General features: G+C 43.0%; 1 protein-coding gene across 1 annotated transcript; it reads left to right on the forward strand.

Moving 5' to 3' along the window:
- The first annotated feature begins 13,700 nt into the window (after positions 1 to 13,700).
- Positions 13,701 to 23,844, forward strand: C1QL3 (complement C1q like 3). The gene is made up of 2 exons (XM_010992043.3): positions 13,701 to 15,265; positions 21,149 to 23,844. The coding sequence occupies exons 1-2, from the start codon at positions 14,678 to 14,680 to the stop codon at positions 21,326 to 21,328; spliced, it is 768 nt and encodes a 255-aa protein (XP_010990345.3). The 5' UTR covers positions 13,701 to 14,677; the 3' UTR covers positions 21,329 to 23,844.
- The last annotated feature ends 55 nt before the right edge of the window (positions 23,845 to 23,899 follow it).

Below are 23,899 nucleotides of genomic sequence, written 5' to 3' on the forward strand. Positions count from 1 at the left end.
CCATGGAATTTTATGCCTCATTCTCTGAAGGGAATTACCCCTATTTCTCAAAAAACCATCACGGGTGAAAGCATTAATGGTTTTGTTTTGGGTTTTGTTTGTTTATTTTGTTTTGTCTTTGTGTATTTTGTTTTGCTTTGTTTTGTGAATGACAGAAGCAAACACTAACCAATTTAAGCAAAGGCAGCAGGAATTGGGGGTTGAATTAATGACAGAGACACGAGGGTGTCTCCTGGAAATGATCAACAGAAATGGAAGTTGGCTCCAGGAGGCTCCCTGCCTCTATTCCTCTCTGCCTGGCTGCCTGCTCCTTCATTTTCTCTGTGAACTGCCTTTTCTTCTGTGCACCACGAGATGAGCATCAGTTGTCTGAGTCTACAAAAATAGGTCTTGCAGCCAGAGGAGGCCAGCAGGAATCTCTCTGTCTCAATCCAGATTCCTGGGAGAAGTCATCCTAAGAGCACAGTGTGCATCTCCGGTCCAATGTCTGTGGCCAAGGGGAATTGGACAGAGGCTCCCGGTACAAGCTCATTTACTTCCACCTCCATGCCCTGCGCCTTGTTGGGGAGAGAAGCAGGGTAGGGAAGTGAGAAAATCCTCAGAGAAGGGGAGTCATTGGGAGCTGGACTCATCTTTCCCCAGGGCTCAATAGAAGTTTACGTTGGTCATTGAGTCACTGAAAATGTACGGCGCCACTCCTATCTGAGGGCAGACTTGCAGGTGCTCAGAACAATCGCTGCCCTCTGGAAGCTGGGCATCTGGCTGGGAGTCAAAATATACATGTATGGAAGTTGTCAGGAAACATGTAAATAGGCCGTTTGGGGGGAAAATATTCATGGAGTACCTGCATTTGTAAGATACTGCAGAATGTCAAGGAGCAAAACGACTAATTACTGGCACCCCTCCCGGCCCCAGTTGAAGACATATTGAGAAATAATATAAAGCAAACAGAGGCCAAAGAACTACCTTGGCTACCAAGATAAGTTAGGTTGGAGGGTGTAGTTTTTATTTCCCTGACGATGGGCTTCCTGTGCTAAACCCCAGAATCAGGCAGAGGTGGCTGGAGCCGAGCGTGTAGAATGGGATTCCAAGCTCCTTTTATTGGAACACCTACCACGTGCCAGGCACTGGGCTCTAGACAATGGAGATACAGCAGTGAACAAAATTGAGTTTCTGCCCTTATGAACTTGACTTTCTAGTAGGAGGAAACAGATTTAAAAAATAGGTAGTAATATATATACACCTGTCTTCGTAATATTCGTTTGTTACTGCTGCCATTCACAGTATTTTAGACAGGGTGGCTTCAACAACAAAAAGGAGATTTCTCACAGTCTGGAGGCTGGAGGTCTGCGGTCAAGATGTCTGCAGGGTTGGTTTCTGCTGAGAGCCATGAGGGGAGGGTTTGTTCCTGGCCTCTCCCCTTGGCTTGTGAATGGCCATGTTCTCCCTGTGTCTTCACTTGGTCTTCTCTCTGTGCAGGTCTGTGTCCTAATTTCCTCCTATAAGGACAGCATTCACGTGGGGCTAACCCCCCCAATGACCTCATTTTCACTTTATCCCCTCTCTAAAGACCCTGTCTCCAAAAACAGCCACATTGTGAGGTACTGGGGGTGGGGGACACAGTACAGCCAATAGCAGCATCATAAAGAAAAACAAAGCAGGGCTATGGGATGCCAAAGCATGCAGCGCTATTTTAGACAGAATGGTAGTAAAATCTGAATACAAGCTTTCTTGGAATGAATAGTAAGTCCCTTGAGAGCTGGGGCCTGCAAAGATATCCCAGACTGAGTAATATGAACAAGGACTTGACTTGGGCCAGGAAATGTGCATGAGATATGTCAGTGGAAAGTTGAGGAAATTGATCTGGGGCGGGGGGACTCAGAAGAGGTGATGGTGGGGGGGTTTGGTAGCAGGAGTTATTAAAGTCATAAGCAGGGTGTTGTGAGATAATATAGTGCACTTAGCATGAAGTTAGGAATTTGGGATTTCTCTTGAGACATCCAGACTGAGGGAGAGTCCTTTAAAGATTTCAAGAAATGGAAGGAACAGTGAACACTGTCTCTTGGGAACAAAAATCTAAACTCAGTATGTGCAGTAAACAAGAACGGGGAGAGGCTGCGGGCCAAGACATCATTCAGGGACTGTTATGAGGGTCCTGGTATGTGGTCCTGAAGACCTGCTTTGGATAGCAATTGGAGGAAGAAAACTTCAAAATGAGAGATAATTTCAAAAGAAGAATTGACTGAGTCAAAATTGACATTTGAGTCTCATGGTTACATGAAAGAAGTCATACTCATTAAACACCCTGGAAATGGTAACCTAGAGCAGAGCCATGACCATGTCTGCACTTCATCTCTTGCTGAAATTAAAATGCAGAAAATGCAGCCAAACTTGGATTGGAAATGCTGAGCAGGTCTCCAGTCTCAAGGGACAGCAATTTCCCAGCCACGCTAATGACTGGAATTTTCAGTGTTCCTCTGTCTCTCAGTCTTACCCACACCTAGAACATTGTGTTCCTTCCCAAATCCGTAATGCAAGTCCTGATCCCTAGTACCTCAGAATGCAACAGTATTTGGGGATAGGGCCCTTAAAGAGGTCATTAAGAGAAAAACAAGGCCATATGAGTGGGTCTGAACTCAGTAAGACTGGTGTCCTTATAAGAAGAGAGATCAGGACACAGATGCCCACAGAGGGAAGACCACATGAAGACACAGCGGGAAGCCAGCATCCACACGCCAGGGAGGTGGGCTTCAGAAGGAACTAACCCTGTCGACACCTTGGTCTTGGACTTCCGGCCTCCAAAGCTGAGACGATAAATTTCTCTTGTTGAAGCCACCCAGTCCGTGGAATTTTGTTATGATGGCCTAGTGAGCTAATACACGGTTCTGTTCTGAAGGCCACTTCTGAGTAACGCCAGAGAGTTCCTACGATCTTCCTGGGTCATCTTTTTTTCTCAGGTTTTGCTCACAGCCAATGTGTAGCTTCATTGCATCAGTGAAATCGCTCGTGTGCTGTCCTTATGGAGAGAAAAAGGATTCCTCTCATTCCCGTGATATGGCCCCATCCGGTCCGTGGGCACTAGTCACCTGTGGTTATTTAAACTTAATTCAAATTTAATGAAAGTAAAAGTTCAATTTCTCAGTTGCACTAGCCACATTTCAAATTCTCAGTAGCCCCATATGAGTAGTGACTGCCTCATTGGACAGAACCTAGATAAAGCAACCCTGTCATCACAGAAAGTTCTATTGGACCATACTCTGCAAAAGAGAGCCTGACCTTCCATTAAAGCCCCAACCTGGTTGTGTTTGTTATGGTTCTCTCCATTGTAAACAACTTGGATTGGAAATGCTCTAGGCAGAAAAAGTTAAAAAAAAAAAAAAAAAGTTGGGAGCTGGGGGATAGGGAGGTGGTGGTAGGCCTTACTAGAAGATATAATATATCCTGCAGGCTCAGAAGGACAGTTGGAAGAACCAAGGGCAGCTCTAATGACTCTTGTGGGCCTTTCTTCCATGGAGTGGTCAATTCCCAAACCTTTCCAGTCTACCTCTCAAAAATCAGGAAAGAGGAGACTCTGAATGGCCCGTGTGGAGACAAGGGTCTACTCAGCCAAATGTGGGTGGTAAAGACAAGGCCGCCAGCTCTTTGAGGACAAAATGGCCACATGATGTCCAACCTGGTTTCCTCCCCTTGAGCTCAAGGAACAAGGAGTCAGTGTGAGTGGGGCCACCGCCTCAATCGGGGTCCGGTGCTCTGGATAAAGGTATCACTTTATTAGTTGGTCTAGAACCTTCCACTGCATAGTAAGCCCTGTATATGCTCTGATCTTTCCTTTTAGTTGGGTACAAGCAGCAAATAAGATGGTTCTCTTTGCCTATTTTGACAAACAATTATTGAAGGCTCACTCGGTGCCCAGGTGCTGGTATGGATGCTGTGGGAGTTATAAAAAGGAATAGGATGTGTTTTGTTAAAAATACATCTAGTCCCTTAATACGGACTTGTTCTATACAAAAACTGAATAATTTGCGAACTGAAAGGTTTCCCTGGATTCTTTGCCTCTTCCTTTAACAACCTGAAGAAATACTTTCAGTCTTTTGAGGCTTCATCAGTATGAAAAATTGTACAAAACAAACAGCTTTTGAATCAAAGCCCCTCCCTTCCTCAGCAACCATCTCATTTACTTTAACCAGCTCTTATTGCTAAGATCAGCTATAATGACATCTTGCCAAAGCCTAACGTTGTATGTTAGTGAGAAAAATCCTGTAATTTTCCATTTTCATGAAGATTTCACTCAAGAAGAGTTTTCCAACTTGAATCTTGCATGCTTTATTTAAGTCACCGTATATAGATCTCCCAATCATCCTGTAATCATCCTGAGCTCTTTCATTGCAGCTAAATTCCACACAAAGACTCCAAACCCCTTTAAAATATGCTCTCTAACCGTAAAGAGGGCACTTCATTTCAGAGAACTCAGTTTAGATCAAATTCTCTCCTACTTTAGATTAAAAGCTGTTACGCAAATGAATCATTAGAATAATTGCATTTGTGGCTGAAAAAATGAAATCACTAATGAGTCCAAAATTAATAATCAGGAAAACAAAGGGAGGAGTGGATGGGTTGGATGACAGCAAAAACGAATCTCCTGGCCAACAGAACGGTGAAGATTTTAATTTGGAGTTGCCCACTCCCAGCTATCAACTTCCCGATGAATTATGAGGGACCCCTGTTTATGCCACCAGGGTGCTAAACTCAGCATCAGATTTTGAGCTCGTCAGAGGAAATGGAAGACACCTATATGGTGAAGCTTCACTGTTCCTCTGATTGCCTCCTTTTGCTTGTTTCCACTGGCACTGATAAGTAGTGTTGCTGTCATTTCCGAGGGGTTCCAGTTCTTTAGAAATGCCCCCCATTGCTTGGTAGCGTTCCACGACCATGACGAAATGTACACATGGAAATTGAATGTGCTGCCATATTTGAAACTTGAGTTATTCTAAGAACATTCGGTATAGGAAGCCCTCAAGAGGGAAAACCAGCAAGTCATTTTCCTGTCTCATTCAGATTCTCCTTTACTAGTTTAAAATAGCTGTATTTATTTGCGCATTTTTATCTTCCTGGATCCATTCCCTTTTGTGTCATGAAAGAGCATTTATTTCCCCCTTTTGTATTATGGACTGTTTATCACTTCGTAAGAGCAGTTTGCCTTTTATCTTGTGCTGAGGGGAGAGCATTACCTTCTTTGTGGTTTCTGAATCCGGGCATTAAAGCTCTCAGCGCAGGGATGACAGGGATGGCATTACCAGCCACTGAACCCATTTCGAGTTCATTTGCATTGCCCAATACTGATTTCTATATTTGTGTGTAGATCTAAGAGGAGCTGAAAATCATTAAAATTCACACTATACTGCATCCTCAAAAATCTTCAGAAAATTCATTGACTGTCTCAGGAGTACTGGAGTGCTTTAACTTGCATGTACTTCTCTATATTATAGAGATTGTGACTAAATACTCAGTGGCTTACTATAGGCTAAATCAAGGAGTTATTGGAGCTGAAATAAATACACTTACTCATAAGTGACCAGTTGAATGTGGAGGAAGAAGTGATTTTTTTTTTTTGTAGTAATTAGATCAGTGCTTGCAATTCACAGGGGCGAATACAGGTGTTAATTTTTCATATGGTTAGTTCCTGGTGTTTATGAAAATCATTGTCAAATAGTATATGCAGTCATTTTCTGTTTACAAAATTGGAGATTTAGGTGTGATTCAGTTAACTTCCTATCTGCTCAAAGTTGTGTTTTTATAATACGAGTAATACTTTTCTATCTGTCATAATTCCCAGGTCAAAATATTGTAGTCATGACTTGGGAACAAATCTGCCAAATGGTTTAACTTTTTTTTTTTTCTGTAGCTAATCACACTTGACTGATTCTTTTTCAAATTACGCACTAAAAGGAAACAGAAATGTGGAGTGTATCTGCATTTGTTTTCACTGAGTTTTGTCACTCTAGGGATAGCATTTACTACACTTTTGATTTTTATTTGAAAATAAGTCATCACCTCTTCTGGTTTAAATTCCACACCCCGCTCTTTCTCCCATTCATTCTGTTTTTTGCTAATTATGTATTTTCTAGGAGTGGTATTTGCCTCTTATTCCACGTGTCAGCTTTCTTTGAATGAATTTCAAGATGCTCTGGGCTTAGTAAGCTGAATTAGATCTGGGCTACATTAATTCCTCATTGGAGACTATTTCTTCATTTTCTGTAAAGCTGCTTTTGACTGATTTCCATGGTATTATTTCATATCCCTCACCTGGTAAACTCTTGTTAGAATTCTGTGAGAGGAAAAATTCTCTTTCTCCTGAAAGACTGATGTTTCTTTTTAACAAGTCAGGACATAAAGGTAACTCATGGTGTTTCTCTTTTTGCCTTGGCTATTGGGGAACACAGCACTATTTTATTTTTTATAAAGCAGCTGCCATCCGTAATGTCGTTCTTCTGCTGCAATGTTTTCTCCCTCGTCCAGCCCTACTTTCAGTCCTACAGCTCTAATTCTCTTACTTTTATTTTAAAGGAACTATTTTATATGTCTTTTCTTTTCCTTATCAGAAACTTCAAATACTTCTTTGGAAATAAGTGAAGTTTGAAAGAATTAATATGATTATTCTGTTTTTTAGAAGAAATATACTGTCACCATTTCTTGACAGCAAACAGAGTGGAGATAGAAGACTTTAAGACACATCTTAAAGAAATGGGGGAATGAACCCCATAGGAGACCCAATGGACCATTTAGTGTGGGTGGTTCATGGGGCCATCCTCTCCAGCAAAAATCCCTGGGGAATTCGTGTTCTCATTCAGTAATCACAGGAGAACTTTTGCTCCCACCATATACATGGTGTAAGGTGTTTTGAAAATACAATGGCTAAACAAACCTAGTATTTTTAAATGATTGGGACTGGTCCTTAATATCAGTGAATATTAATACCTGTATCATGTCCTGTAAATACATATTGGGTCCTAATATATTTCAAATCTCAACTCCTGGACAGGTGATTTCTCAGTTTTTTTTTTTAAATCATTATTTCTTTATAATAGTTGATACAAATCTGGTTCTTAACCTAGCATTTTGGGCAGCTTCAAGAGTTTTCCATCGTTGGAAATGCCTACTTTCCTGTCCAGGCTCAGTCAGTGCATCCAGATTTCTCAGGTCTTCGGAGGTTCTTTGGAAAACCATGCTGCTTGTCCTCCATTCAGCAATTCAAGTCACAAATGTGCATTTAGCCCCTAGTAAACATGTCTTTAGTGCATGTGGGTGGGAGTTGGGGTGGGGTGGGAGGCCAAAGATGGAAGACCTGGTATTTCTCTCAGTAACAGGAGAATGGACAAGGGCCTGGAGCAGAGCAGAAGGAGGTTAGTGCTGTAAGAAGGAAACTCACGGTGCTTGGGAGGCACAGAGAAGAAAGACAAAGAGGGAAGGGGAGGGAGGGGGCAGCGGGAGCTTTTGAGGGGAGGGAGGAAGGAGGTGGCTTCAGCAGGTGCTGAGGGAGGGTCATGGCAAATGCTGTGTGTGAGATGGTTTGGAAAAGCGAGAGACTGGAGGGAGAGGAAAGAGACAGCCCTGTCCCGTTCTCTTCTTGTGTGTTTTTAATTAAATTAAATTGAATTGAATTGAACATATTAATGAGAAGATAATAGAAGCGACTTATCCAGAGAATTCATTCTAACTAGTGCCGTCAAACACCAGATAAAACATTAGATTAGGGCCTTCTGAGCTCGTTCTGAATTTCTGAGGAAAAGTTAATTATGTAGTTTAGACCTAATGCATGATTTTTCTCTGAAAACCACACTTCTCCTAAAATTCCTTTTAATGAGCTCCTAATTTTTTTTTCTCTCTACTGTCCAAGGCTTTTGTAAAAAAGGACCATGTGGGTGCCACCCTCAACCCTGAGGGAAATGGGCAAAGAGGGCCAGTCAGTGGTCTGTGTAATGCTAGAGCAAATGTTCCTGTGTACCAGGGACGTTCTGGGGCTTTTGACAAAGAGACACCACCATGGCTAGTCCATATCTGGCTCTCATTAGCTGATCATTAAGACCTTCTGCCCACCCACAGAAACAGATCCTTAAGAGTAAATGTAAAAGAAATCATATACATATATATACATATGTATGATCATAAATAATATATGTATATGTATTACAATGCTATAATACATATGCCATATTTAATATACATAATTGGGATTATATACACACACATATAAATACATGCTGGCAGCTATTGGATAATAGACATGTTCGGTTCATCCCTCCAATTTAGCCCATACTTTTAAACCTTCTCTCATGAAACTTTACCAAAAATTCACAAAAGCAGCCAATGATAATAACATGAACAACTTTCTCTCTGTTTCTGCCTCTGTGAAGTTGCTGGCTTGCTGGAATGGTCCCTACAAAGCAGCAGCAGGCAGTAAGAGGCTAAAACACCCAGAATGATGGACGACTTCCCCCTCAGAACCTTCCTGCCTGGGGATGCACGTGAGAAAGGCCTGAGTGAAACCTGGACCCTTTGTGGATACTGACAAGTGGAGGCACTTGTGTCTTGAGCTATAGAGGAAAGTGAAAATCACAAAACCCTGGGATCAACTTTTACTGAATGTTTCCACACCCTGGAGTCAAAGATAAAGTCATTAATTGAATTATGAATCATTACAAGTACTTTCAATGGGAAACACTGACATATACAATCTATTTATATTGAACATACAACTACCTACAATAGGTTAATTTTTTTTCCTTCCATCTTATTACAAATCTAAACTACCTTCACAGTTCATTTTTAGGCTTATGTTTCAAATTATATCTATTTTTATATAGTTTAAGAGTATCCCCAAGAGATTGCTGTCATTAGGGTAAAGCTGATATGTCTATTCACATGCAGACACCCAAGGGACACAGTGTTTACTCATAGGACATACTGTTCATACTTGAATGTCAGTTGCTCTAGGAGGAGTGGGGAGTGGGGCTGAGGGAACCCTCACTTGATAGTCATATGTCTTCCACCCTAATGACTCTTAGAGCTAGTTTTTAGAACATGGGCTGCTCTGAATATGTCTGGTTCCACTGGGGGCTCTCTGTAACCTCTCCTCCCTGAATGCATGATGCATTCAATTTTTTTAAACAAATCAAAATAGTAAGACTACTCCAATTCTTGCAACTACCTGTGCCAAGTCACTGCTGCACAGCTTCTCAGCTGTGTCCCTGTGATACATTTTCTGCTGGAAAATTCCCTTTAGTCTAATGACGGCTGCTTTCAGTTTCTTGAATTCATCCATCTACCTTGTATGACTGAGTTATCACAAGCATAGCTTGGGAGGACTTGCCAACCTCTTAGAGCTCATTCTTTGTAACTTTTCCCTTCAATTCTACATTAAGTAGAGTCATAGGGACCAAAAATTTGGCCCATGGCAAGCAAGTAAAAAGTATTATATCCATACTAGAGATTTGAGCCTTCTCTTGAACGATATAGCAAGAGTTTGAGACCAACTGGAAGCCATGTATTGTAAGGGAGTCTTACGTAATGTGCTAGTTACCAGCTCCATCTGGCTATTCGCTAATTTTCTAACAGTAGATCTGGCAAGCTAGCTGTTCAACTCACTATCTTCCGTGGAGAGCTTTGTGTTGAGAATTCTCTGCTGAACGTGGTGATGACTTAGGTCTCCTCCAGCAGAGTGACTGCTCTTCTGGCTGCATATACAAAGCTGCCTTCCCCTGGTAGGTTGGCTTTGTTGAGTCACCATCCAAAGGATCAGGTCCTGAATAAGTACCTGAGTGACTTTTACATACACTTGCCACTTGGGATTTAGAGAACTTTCCAGAGGACAAAAAGCGTGTCCGAATGCTTCCTACTAGGTCTTAAATCTAAATATGGGGTCTAGCAAACTGCACTGAATTCAAATGACCTGGCTATGAGCTCTGTTTTCTTACTTTGAAGAAAGGTAAATTGATCCTTGTTGTCAGCGTTGTCTTGCTTTGTTTTGAATGATAGAAGGCTACTCCCCTTCTGTGTTCTCTCTAGTTTCATCTAAGTCTGTTACTGTCCATCTGATGCCATTTGTCTGAAGTCTGACTCTAGTTTTAACTTCCTTTACTGAATTTTTACTGAGTTCTACCATCCAATGCATAGACAGATACACACTACTCAGTAGACCTACAATATCCTGAGATGAAAGGTAACATTTACTGGATTCTGGTTATGCATTGAGTAGTATCATTGTAGTTGTATGCGTCAACTCAATCTTCACAATCCTGTGATTCAGCTATTTCCTAGAAAAGGAAATTAAGCCCCAGGAAGATTACAAGTGACTTTCCTAGTTACTAAATGAGGAAGCAAAGATTGAAGTTAAGTCCCCTCTGATTCCATAGCTTCCTTATGTGGCTTCAGGCAGACCCTGTCTGGCTAGAAACCTGCAATTCTTTGGTCACAGGAGTGTGTGTTCTGAAGTACAATTTGGAGACCCAGAAATTAACATAAATGGCTGATCTAGTCCTAATTTCTCTACATTTTTATGTCTTTTCTTTAGATAGCCCTTGGGGTAGTGAATTCATTTTTTTTTTTTCCTGTGATAAGAACTGCTATTTCTGTTTAAGTGCTGCTGGATTTGGAAATCATTCTCATGACTAAATATTTGTTTGCCTCATAAGAGCCCAGCGTAGGGCTATGCTGCCAGTGGGTGCTCAATAAAGATTAATGGATGGCCGTGCACGTCTGTGTGGGAGTCATGTGCTTCAGATCTGCTCGATTCTGCGAAAGAGACAGAAGTGATGTGGGGAAGGTGAAAAATCACAGGATTGTCACCCCACCCAGCCCATGGGTTTCTGTATTTGACTTTATCAGTTAGCAGTCCCAAAGGTTCAGGTGCAAAAGGAACAGGGGACTATGGAGCCTAGTGCTTTTTTGAGAAATGATGGGAAATGCTGTGAAAATTAGATTCCAGGGCTTGCTTCCACAATTAATATCAAATATGAGAGGAATGTTGGTCCCCTGATGAGGACTGAAAAGAATCAAGTAATTTTTTAATTGACACATTTTTCTATTATTATATACATAGAAAGACGATGAGTAATATGCCATATCAGATGGTTTATTTAGACTGTCAGAACAAGGGCTGAAGCGTGAGTAACTTTCCAGAGATCCTTCTGAGAAATTCAAGCAGTGGAAAGTGGCAGCCACCAGCCAAGAGTTCATCTACAACCCAGTCGTCCCTGAAAATCTTGGGGGAACCAAAAAAAAAAAAATGTTTCTCCCAAAAGTACATGGTGGGACAGTTCTAGAAAAAAAGGAAAGTGCTGTAACATTTAAACTCACTTCACTAAAAAGCCAAATGTCCGTGCCCTGCCCAGGTTTGTGCACTCAGTGGACAGACTGGGGTCAGCTGTGTGATCTGGGAGGTAATGTTCTCACAATGAATGATAACTGTTGAACACAAGTCCAGATCTCAGCAGAACTTTGAGATGTTAGAGCTCTCACTTATGAAATCAAGCTGTGCATTGGCATTAGAGAAGGGAGGAGGAGGAAAGCTTGGATGACTGGGAACAGTACCACAGGCTTAGGCTGGGATGTGATACACTGATACTGAGGTGTAGAGGAAGGTGTACAGCAAATGCCCTGAATGGCCCCTATTCCACTCCAGGCTCTGGGTCTCAGTCTCACCATCTGCCAAGTGAGCGAGGAGAGACTAGCTTTCTAGGGCCCATTCCAACTGTCCTGTTTCATCCTTGATGTGTTCTTCTATGAGATGAGCATTCTTCAGTGGGAAAACTCCATGTATCATGAGGTTTGGAGTGAGGATTTATTTATACAATTCTACCTTAAAAAAAACAAACTTTCCTTTTATCACCCACTAAACTCTCCTTAGCAATAAAGTAGTCTTATGACTCTTGGATCATTTGGTGTATCCAGGACAGTTTTATTTCATTAATACATGACCTTCCATTGCTGCCCCCACACATTACCATTTTGTTCCTGCAAAGAAAGGTGACTTTGAGAAGCCACCCGGAAGATGTGTTAGGTCTTGGAGCCAGGAGAGAACTTACTATGTGTTTGTGGCTTAAACATATGAAAATAAGGCAGCACACTGTGAACAAAAGTAGAGTGAAATATACATGTAATTATGTCCAAGATAAAGACACATGTATATAAGACTACTCCCCTCAAATAGAAGTTAAAGGTTTGAGAAGTGAGAAGGATGGCTTCCCAGTAGCAGAAGCAGCAGCTGTGTCAGCAGCGGGGGAGGGAGAATGCAGAGTGGGGAGACCTGGGCCTGGCTGAGCCCCACAACCCAGTGCCTCAGTGTCCACTCTCCCAGGAAAGATCTGATGAGCTGCTGACATTTCTCTTAAAAGAATCAATGCATCTTTGTTTCTTTCTGCCTTCTCTTTTGACCTTATTTCGTTCTGAGACGGAGAAGGAGGAAAGACAGAACTGAACTGGTAGGGTGGGAAAGGGGGTAGGCAGAAGGCACAGAGGAGGTGCCAGTCCAGCCATGGAGCCCACAGACAAGATCAAAGGCCCCCAGTCGGCACCTGGGATGGTATTGTTTGCTTGCTATGTATTTGCTCCTGCTTCTCATTTCCATTCTCGCCCTGATGTAATAAGTCACCGTCTTCCCAGCCATCATCCCCGTATTGACAAGCAAATGTCACCCACGTTTGATTGACATCCATTGCTCCTGAATGCAAAAGTATGATTTACGAATCAATTCTCCTTGTTTATTTAAAGCCGTTCTTGTGTGTCTTATGTATTTGTTGGTGGGATCACTTGCCTAATACAACTCTGGAGCCTTCCGTTAACATTATAAATCCAGGCTGTTGCTTCTCCTGCTCTGTCACTGCGAATGGGGCCTCTTCTTTTTCACAGTTTGCCGATTTCCCCCTCCCCCCACAACGTACACGCAGGAAATGTGCTTTGGAGCTTACAGAACTCTTCCCGTATCTTAGGAAAAAGACCTTGCCCAGTACTTTTGTGAACGCTGCTTGCTTTATTTGAAGACTTTTGAAGGCATCTTGACATGGGATTATTTTTCATGTGTGAGAAATACCTTTAAGTAAATGCAACTTAGGTCCAATGGCTGAATCTCCTAAAAGGTTACTAGAATTGTAGGCCTGTAAATAGAGTAGGTAGGTATAAACTCACCATTTGCAGCGTTTGTAGAAAGAACCACCCCTACCCCGCCTTTGTGCGGTGGGCAGGTTCATTTAAAATCTTTGAGAACCATCCTTTGCCTTTTCAACACACCTTACTGTTCTCTGGGTAACATCTTATTTCATTTTGGAAGGCTGGAGAGGAAAACCATAAGGTTAAAAAAATCACATCTACCATCTGGAAAATTCTAAAGGGCCCTCCTTATGTTAAAAGTGGCGTTTTGAAAAAATAAAACAAAACACAACACCTGAAACGCTGATTGTTGGTGAGCCATTAGAGAAATACTGTCAGTCCAACCACCCTCCTTTCAACCTTCAACTCCACCCTCCAACTGGGGCAGCAGGCAGTAGGGAAGTGGGGGACTTAGGTGTGACTCTTGAGTTCTGAAGGCCATCGCACATCTGTCTCCCCACCTCCCCTCCCCATATGTCCAGCGAGAGCGCTGCCATCGCCTGGGTTCAGCAAGGGAGTGTTCGGGATCTCACTGTTCATCCATGTGCAGAGAGGGGGAAAAAAGAGAGGCCGAGAAAAAAAAAAATCCCACATTGTCAGAGTAATGCCAAACTCTCTTTGAGTGGGATGAGCAGAGCAGATGCCGCAATGAGATGCCAAAGCGGCTCCCCTTCCTCTGCGCCTTGGGTGCCTATAAATTGCTCCGGCGCGCGTTTGTCAGCCTCCTCTTCTCCTGGCAGGTGGTACCCAGGCAGAATTCTGCGTTCAGTCTCTCTCTCGCTCCGCTCCCGGCCGTGAGGCGCTCGCCGCTGCTCGCCAGCTCCTCCGCTCCAGCCCGGAGCCTCGCCGAGCCGCCCGTGCCCAGTGCCGCCGCTCCGCGCACCCGGGGGGCGCCTGGCCCGAGCTCGCGCGGCCGGCGCGAGGTTTTGGGGGTGCGCATCTATTAGAGTCCTGGTGGTTGCTAAGGAGGGAAAGAGGGGGGAAAAAAGGCACAAGGGCGATCCCAGCGAGCGAAAGAAGAGGAGGCAGAAAAAGGCAACTTCAGACGGAAAGTTGGTGCGAACTGGCGCAGTCGGCAAAAACGGAAAAGTCGATCGCAAGCGGCGGCGGCGGCGGCATAAAAGTGTGAGCGGCCCTGGGCGAGCGCGAGAAGCGGCGGCTGCTCTGCCCTCCGGGTGGCCGCGCCGGCGCCCGCGGCAGCCACAGGTGCGAAGGGGCTCGCGGGAGGCGAGAGGGCGCCCTGCGCTCCCCTCCCCCCGCCCCCACCCCCAGCTCGGGACTTCAGCTCAAGTCACTCGGCGTCCGAGCTCCCTCCCCAGCCGCAGCCTCAGCGGGGGGAGCGAAAGCAGGCGAGGAGCGGCCGGCGCGCGCCCGCCCAGGGGACTTGGGGTTCGCAGGGGGTTGTTTTCGGCTCTGAGGAGGTCCACGCCCAACCTTCAAAATTTTGTCCAAAAGCAGACAAGAGGATCGCCCCGCGCTGAGCCGGCTGGTGGGCAGCAGGAGGCGCCTGATCGCCGCCGGGGCGCTGGGGGTGGTGATGGTGCTGCTGCTGGTCATCCTCATCCCGGTGCTGGTGAGCTCGGCCGGCACGTCGGCGCACTACGAGATGCTGGGCACCTGCCGCATGGTCTGCGACCCCTACGGGGGCACCAAGGCGCCCAGCACGGCCGCCACGCCCGACCGCGGCCTCATGCAGTCCCTGCCCACCTTCATCCAGGGCCCCAAAGGCGAGGCCGGCAGGCCGGGGAAGGCGGGCCCGCGGGGGCCCCCGGGTGAGCCCGGGCCGCCGGGCCCCGTGGGCCCCCCGGGCGAAAAGGGCGACCCCGGCCGCCAAGGCCTGCCGGGCCCGCCCGGGGCGCCCGGCCTGAACGCAGCCGGGGCCATCAGCGCCGCCACCTACAGCACGGTGCCCAAGATCGCCTTCTACGCCGGCCTCAAGCGGCAGCACGAAGGCTACGAGGTGCTCAAGTTCGACGACGTGGTCACCAACCTCGGTAACCACTACGATCCCACCACGGGCAAGTTCACCTGCTCCATCCCAGGCATCTACTTCTTCACCTACCACGTCCTGATGCGCGGAGGTGATGGCACCAGCATGTGGGCTGATCTCTGCAAAAACAACCAGGTGAGTGCGGGCAGGCAGCGGGGAGGGCGGGGAGAGAGCGCGGGAAGGTGCAGGCGAGAGGGAGGAGACCCCGGAAATGAGGGTGGGAGCCCGAGGAGGAAGGGCGCGGCAGCTTGGCTCTCGGGAGCCACAAGCGAGGGGGGGGACGCCGTTCCACCCAGGAGAGGCGGGGGTCCAACGCCAAACGGCGCCGGGCGGCCTGGAGAGAGTGGTTCCTGATCCCAGGAACCTGCACTAGGTGCGCGCGACCCCGGAGGGGCGGGAAGCCGGGAGTTCGGTCCCCTGGACAGCTTGTGCACCGCGGGGTGTCCCGAGCAGAAGGCGACCCCGGGCTGCGGGATCCTCAGTGGTGTGGGGTCTCTGTCAGGCTTTGCGGGGAATGGGAGGGCTGGGGGAGCCAGGAATGGGCGTGCCAGAGTGACAAATCCGGGGAAGAAAGACCGGGACCCGGGGGAGGAAGACAGAGGCCCAAGGGAACAAGAAGAGGCGCGAAGCAGTGAGTCCAGGCGGGGCGCGTCCAGGGCCGCCAAGGCAGGACCATGGGTCCGGCGGTCGCAAGGCCCCTGCGGCGTCCCAGGTCGGGGAAACGAACAGTCAAACTCGAGATGCAGACTCCGGTTTAGATTTAAGCCGAAGAAGTGGGAGAGATAATGAGTACTGACAACAAAGGGAAAAGTTGAGACTTGTGGGTTTGTTCCGTAAAACACGCGCCCAAACGCAGAACCCAAACTCCACTGGCTGGAGCAGCAGGACGCACAGGCAGGTGGCCAGGAGGCCGGGGGGCCGAGCCCAGCCCCGGGGCCATGGGCTTCACCGCCAGGGAGCCCCCGGGCGCCTGCTTGAGGGTCTTTTCAACCCAGCCTTTTGCTCTCAGCAAAGGCCTTGGCTTTGACTGTGAAAAAGCCTCCGATTAGCCCTCAGCCGGCCGGCCGGAGGACTTGCTCCCCCGAGTGGGTCGGCCCTGCCACAGGGGCCACGGGTCTGCAGTGTTAGGTCAGAGCCACTTTCCCGTTTGCTTGAGAAATTCGCTGTCATCGTGAAACCAAGGTGTGTTTGGTTTCTTAGTCAGAGGAGGAAAATAATTTTTGTAACCACCCGAAAGTGTCATCAGACCCTCTGCACGCGCTGAACCAGCGGCGGCTGGTGGAGGCCCTGCAGCCCGGAGTCTGGGTTGAGTCCTTGGGCTTTACCTTTGCTTACTGGGTGGTGCCGGGAGTGACCCGCGACCCTGCCGGGGCCGGTTTTGATTTCACAAGGGCTCTCCCGCTTCAGGTCACTTGCCCCTTGAACGCAGGTCTTTCTGGCCATAACCCAGGTTTCTGTTAAGCAGCATTAAAGCAGAATTTATTCCAAAGACCCAATTCAGTGTCAGAATTCTTCCAAGGTGAAAGGCGAATACCCTAAATGTATAAGAGAAAGGACAAAATATCCTGTCCCTCCCCCTTCCTACCACTTCTCACTTCTAGAGGAATTCAGAAGTAAGTATCTTAAGGGACCCTAAGGTCGGGTAGAACAAAAGAGGGGAAAATGGCCACCAGGAGGCACTGACAGGGTTGTTTATTACAGTTATTACGCTTGAAAATAATATTAAGATATATAAAAATTATTAAAGAGCAGGGGGATAGTTATAGGTAAGTGGCTGAAGAGGGCATGACTCACTGTACCAAAATAGAGCTATTCTGTCACACTAACAAAATGGTTTTATGAACAGCCCCTCAGCAGGCAGCAAGGAGGCACCCATTTATTTACAAATTGGCTGTCTTCTGACTCAAAGGTTAGGTCTGGCAAATCCTATCAGGCTGAAGAGACTGTTTTTAGAGGTATTCATTCAAATGGAATTAAGATTCCAGTTTTACCAGCCAAGAGATAAAAGCACACATCTTTAAGCATCTGGAAATTGCTGTTGCATGAAAAGCCAGGGAATGGTACGTTTAATTAGATTAAATGTTGATCCTGAATCCAGATGTAGATTCCAAAAAAAACCATTCCATGTATGTGTTGTAGGTGCATTTTGTTTTTAAAAAACCATTCCATGTATGTGTTGTAGATGCATTTTGTTTTTAAAATTATTTCCTTGTTTGGAGTGTAGAGTTCTTTGTATTGTCCTGGCATGTACATTCTGTGAGGTTCAGGGGGAAAAAAAGGCAAAAAAGCTGACCTTTTAATCTTTAATGCTTCCCATTGGCATTATTAAGCTGCTGCTTCTACAAAAGGTGAGCAACAAGTAATTCAGAAAAGCAAATACAGTAGGTTTTCTAGTTCAGCATGGACTATTTTGCAAAAGGGCTATCGCAATATTATTGTTAAGGAATTTTATCTCTAGAATAGACCTATTTCGTAAAGTCTGGTCTGCAGGCAGTTGCAAGTGAGAAATCCTATCAAATCTTTTTTTAATTAATCTTAAGTAAAGAGTTTATCCTTGATTTTCAATTATGCTCTTGTCTGATCACTTCTTAGATGGCAGTTTCCCCCCTCTGAGCCGACCTAATTTGTTTTCATAAAACAGAAGCTCAGAGATCCATGTCAGTGTGATGTTCTATGGATTAAGTGGATTTGAGAAACACACAAAAAATTAAACTAAAATTGCAGTTCACTCTAGGATAGAGGAATGCCCCTGGTCCGTAACCATATGAGAACCATTTTATTTATGCTTTGTGTTGAATGCAGGATCACAGATGGAAACATCAAAGGCCAGTAAATTAACCTGATGCACCACTTAACCTTTTGTTTATGATTCCACAGAAGTACAATGAAAATGAAATTATGAGAACATCAGTTGCAATTAATTAAATTAGCAAATGTTGCCATAAATATTGTCTCTAATGATAAACCCTCACTAATCAGATAATGGGAAGGCATCATGACCTATTACATCCTCACAAACACAGCACTAAAAGGACCACAGTTCTCATATCCCCCGTGAAACCATCAACCGAAATTTAATCTTACCATGTGTTAAGAGCCCATGACAGTGCATATTAAAGGTATAAGTTGGACTCAAATAGCTTTACATGGAGGCGGGAAATATTTAAGTGTTTGTATACTTTTAGCAGGAAACCTGAATAAAAAACACTGCTACTTGAATCCAACCACTATAATACCACTCTAATAAGCCACTAATAAAAACTAAAACTGGCTCAAGACTAGAACTATAAAATAATTAAAGACCAATTTTTACACTGAGAATTTATTAGTTGTGGCACCAGTGAACGTGAGAGATACTGGAAACAACAGACAGTTTGTGGGCTGATACTCATTTTTAGCAAGATTAGTGAAATGTCAAATCAGTTCTCTTTTTAGGGCCTGTGAAATGTGCACTAAAGATCAGCAGAATCTAAATAGTTAACTTATAAGATGAAAAGATATTAGAGTACATCTAGGTAGAAATGGGTATGTCAGGCTAAGGAAAGCGTGCATGCATCCATCCTATTCTTAGAGAAAATGCTGAAATCAGTGTACATTTAGGAACCCGAAAATAGCCTCCAGGGTGGATACATTACCTTCCTCAATAGTTCGATGGCTCAAAGGGAGAATTGTTGGCAGGTACTGGGCTGAATACCAGAGCTTGAAATTTCAAGTCCCATTATACCTCTAGAGCACGATCAGGTGAGCAGGTGTACTAAAATCGTGCAGAGTACGCTGGAGTGCGGCAGGTATTTAATTGGGAGAGTTATGGTACAGTATAGGTTAAAATCCCAGAGAATCACTCCCATTAAAAAGCAGTCACACTGGCTTTATCCAACAAAGGACGTGAAAACCGTTAAGGATAACCTTCCAGTCTGTGGGATCACACCCGTACATTTGCAGGTTTTCGTGGTAACACCTACTGAATAAAAATGGTCACACTTCCAGGGGCTTGTGGTTATACCCTATAGAATAAAAACTGCATTTCATATATATATATGTATGTGTGTGTATATATATATATATATTTTAAGATTGTTGTCTCTAAATCAAATGATTTTAATAAATCCCAGTTCCCAAATGTCCTCACTTAGCAAACAGTATTAAACCACAATACCCATGGAACTTAATACTAAAAACCTAAAGCACAAAATAAAAATGTGCCTGGTTATTAATAATAGGTGAGAAGCATATTCTGGATTGATAATTAATATATTACTAATATAGCTAATTTTTCTTTTGTATTTTAATTTTTCTCACCCATTAGAAATTACACATTAAAAAAAAGTCAGGTCGAAAATAGTACTACTCTTCTTGTCAATTTTTTTTCCCCCTGGGAATTAATGACTAGGTGACATTAATGAATCAGAGCATCCAGCTCCTCCAAGCTCGTGATTAATTCTTAGGAAATATTATGACATTAAATTGTATTATTATTTAATAGTCAAAACAGATCACCTCACTAAATTGATGTATACATTTAAGCCTGCTTTTGAGTATAATTACATGGTATATTGCTTTATTAGTGGCCAGTCAGCACAGTGTTAAGTAATTCTATATCTTTTGAGGCCTTTCTTTTCTCCTTTTGCTATATGATATCCAGAGAGAAATTTTTAAAATACTACTCAAATTACTTTACAAGTTCAGCAGTGTCAAAAAGCCTTCTCCTTTTTTAACGTTTCAGCATTAATGTGAGAACATAACCACATGAAAATTTAATTTGCAAACCTATCATTTAAATTTTGAAAGAAAGGCAGAGAAATTCTTGGCTTAGGTCTCATTTCCCTCATTTTGCCAAGTGATAGAATCCAGCATATTGTACCCCAAGTCATGCATTATTACATAGAGCAGGTTTACAAAACCACTAAATCACTTGCTATGTTATTCAGGGAAATAGCATTACAGTCGAATAGAAACAAGCCACAAAGTAGATGTTTTACTGCAATAAATCAAGTACAAGTCTGCCTATTGAGAAATTTTTTTCCATGGCAGAATTAAAATATAGCTAAATGGATTTGAAGCCTAGTTTGAGTTGAGGATATGACAATGTTCGTATTACTTGATATGATAGGCAATTTGACTGTTTGCAAATGTCTGTTAGCTCCCTAATGAGATCATGGGCTCAACTTGGGTGGATTATAAGCATCTATCCTCAAAGCAAAGCAAACACTTAGAATCACCTAAATGTAAGAGGGTATTCCATGAGATCATTCAAAAATTCTAGAAATTTTAAGAGACTTCAAATCACGGAAATTTAGATCCTTCTATAACTTTTAGATATGTTGACATTAGATAATTTAAGTGTGCACATTACAATGAAGTGATAAAAAGATACAAATATGAAAATGAACTCTGGAAACGAGTGATAGAACCAAAGATGTCTAAATGAGTTAAGCTTCGGGTACAGGGGGTTTTCCTTGAATTTAGATTTAGGAAGCCCCAAATCAAAAGGATTTCTTCTTTTTTTTCTTCCTGTATGGTTGAGTAGTGGTATTTCTCCAAGTCTTTACGTACTGTGGATATCAATTTTCTAATAGTCATGAGGACCAACTGCAGTCTGGATTGAACTTCCGTCCTCATAAACAGCTGGTTAGAATATAGCTGCTTGGCTTAGATTAAAATGCAAAAATTACTATTATTTCCATTTTGAGAAGTGATTGGGCACAGAGATACAAGGAATTCAAAAAAAGTAGTGATTTAGGAAGAGAACAGATTGGTATGCATTGTTTACAACATATAGTAAAAGAAAAAATAAAAGACTGCTAGAATGACCCTCACAAAGCACTGTTTTCTCCTTTCCAATAACATAGGTGAAACTCTTACAAAGATATCCTCATAAAGCCTCAAGGCCAAGGCGTACTTTCCTGTGCTAAATTCTGTGCTTTGACAGCCACTCTGCTTATGATGCTGTGTGAACGGGGGAGGGGGGGAGCCCTGAGAATTCTCTTACAAATTCTAATTCTTGTCTGCTTCACATAGGTGCGTGCCAGTGCAATTGCACAAGACGCTGATCAGAATTACGACTATGCGAGTAACAGCGTGGTTCTCCATTTGGAGCCAGGAGACGAAGTCTACATCAAATTAGATGGCGGGAAAGCCCACGGAGGCAACAACAACAAATACAGCACATTTTCTGGATTTATTATCTATGCTGACTGATCACGCAAAAACTAAGCTGATGATTCTGAGTTTGGACACTGGATTCGTATGGCTAACGTCAGTGAATCGAGGATCCCAGGGGATGCCAGATGCAGGGCACCTCAGTTGTGTATATGTGGGGAATTCAAATGCTACCTGATTCACATCTGTATACTCAGAAACATGTAAAAAAAATATTAAAAGCAAGATAAGCAGATGTGTGATCCACTACCGCCAAAGCAAATACTCCTTATCGTTAGTGTCCATGTGAATGAAGTCCTATATAGATCACAAATTTTTATAGAAAAATCTAAGACACGGAACTATTTCTTCAATATCTATGATACTTTGGTGTACTGTGATCTTGCCGCTTTTATCCATGTGTCAGCTTTGGTTCTTGTGAGTTTACTTGCTTATTATGATACTCGGAGTCCATTCATATTGTGGGAAGAATGATTTTTTACCCTGCAGGAGACAGTCTAATTGACATAATGCTGCTTGTCCCCAAAGAAATTGTTTGCCTTGTCCTCTTGTTAACTTTAGAGCTAGACCTGGGAGTGATTCAACTTCAAGCCTTAACCTGGAATTTTCTGGATCTGAGGGAATTCCCAAGCCTATGATCATTTTTTCACATTTTCTTTTTCCTATGAATTTTCTTTCCTCTCTTTTCTGGTGATAGTCTTTAAAAAAAAAAAAATAGAAACTGAAATTGTATCATAGGATGACCCTCTAAGTGTGAAAATGTGTAATTATGTATGGTATTTAGAAAATCCCCCGTGTCTGGTTTGTCAATAGAATGCGTTTAGATTTACTTGGAAAGTCAGAGAAGTTTATTCTTTGGTGTTAAATCAGACTGAGGCTTTCGCCTTCTTTGGAACACAAGATTATTCATAACCCAATGCACCTAGGTTTAATTTGCATGCGTCACCAAGGGGACACTAAGTAAGGCCTTCAAATAGTTACTACAAGTCATGGCCTGAAGTTATTTCAAAATGAACAATTTCACATATAACCAATATGACAACAAAGTGTATATATTTTATACAAATACCTGCTACATATATATGTATGTATATATGTGTTAGATGAAAAATAATATATATATTGCTTCAGACCATTGACACAGTGGCTGTAGATCCCCAAACATTTAATTTTTAAAAATGTATGTGTATGCTCACACACAAAAAAGGACAAATCATTTGACTTATTTTGGATTGAAATGTATTTTGGAAGATGAAAAATATAGAGAGTAGCAAAATAATTTAAATGGCTTCTCTTTTAAGAGTTATCCAGAAAATTAAATCTTATTAGGTTAAAATGCCCCATAAGTCACATGTCTGTAAATTAAGCCTATGGCTTCTTTATCACGGGATGCCAATCAATATTTCTGCTGCGTCTTGTGGCCGACTGTTACTGTTCGCAATGCAGAGACAAAGAATAGCTGTTCTTCACAATGTTTGTGAATTACCTGCAGTGGAATTAACAGTTTTTTTCTTTTTTCTCGGGTGATCTTAAGCTGACCGTAAAGTAGATTTTGAGAGTAGTGAAAATCCTTCCTCTCTGGTTAAAGGACACTGCCGAAATCCATCTCTTTAAGAAAAAGATTTAAGATTCTTGTTGAGATATCCTAATTACCAGACAACTTCCCTTATGTCAATGAAAAATCTGTTCCATTCTCAGTTGCCTTTGAAGACTCTTTGACAAGTAGATTTCAAAAACAAGAGATTTCAGAACCTGCCTGTTTTACTGACGAAGGACAGTTGCATTTTTTCATTTAAAGGAATTAGTTTGTTCTCCTGGCTCATTCCTCTTGGGTACTTTCTGTTCTAATACACAGAAAGCTTGATCATGTTTGATCCACAGAACCATCTTTTATTTAGCAAACCTCAACTTTCCGAAAGAGTTATGCCTGGTGTTCCCATCTGAAGGTGCTGTTTGCTCGGTTTAAACACCTTGGTCGGCGTAACGGTCATGATTGATAATGATTAAAAACACTTAGCCTGTTCATCAAGAATAATGACTATTTCTGTTTGGCCTTTCTACTACGTAAGATAACATAAAGGAGTTGCAATGGATTTTACTTCCATTTAACAATATATATTTGTCGAAGAGGAATTAGCAACAAGGGTTTGAGGTTTTGGGTTTTTTTTTTTTTAGGTGATAAATAGCATAGTGAAAGATTCAACCAAAAGATTAGTTTACAAACAGCAGTGCACATCAACTGAGAGTTTTAACTAAGAGTTTCACAAAAGGCTTTATTTACAGAAAACATCAGGGCTGGATACCTTTTAAAGAGTCGGCTCTGGAATCAGACTGTCATTTCTAATAGATCTGACCTTTTCTTCAGATAAATAAGCATTATTTTCTCTGTTTAGGCCCAAGGAAAAACAAATAAAAGGTAAAGGACATAAAGGGAATATATATATAAGGCAAAGATTTCTCTCTCTCTTTTTTTGCATTATATATTATTAATTAATTAAATTGTGGCCTTTGTTATTATAAATGTAATGATTCATTAAACTATATTATGTAATATATTTTGAATTTTATGGTTGGATTTTTATAGTTGAGTACTATGTTATGTGTTTATGT

Source organism: Camelus dromedarius, chromosome 26 (genome assembly GCF_036321535.1).
Source record: "Camelus dromedarius isolate mCamDro1 chromosome 26, mCamDro1.pat, whole genome shotgun sequence".
Taxonomy (NCBI): domain Eukaryota; kingdom Metazoa; phylum Chordata; class Mammalia; order Artiodactyla; family Camelidae; genus Camelus; species Camelus dromedarius.

Excerpts from the sequence above, each read along its gene's own strand:
- C1QL3 (XM_010992043.3), top strand. The coding sequence starts at position 14,678 with ATGGTGCTGCTGCTGGTCATCCTCATCCCGGTGCTGGTGAGCTCGGCC. Across the intron at positions 15,266-21,148 it reads ATCTCTGCAAAAACAACCAG|GTGCGTGCCAGTGCAATTGC; the intron begins GTGAGTGCGGGC and ends TGCTTCACATAG.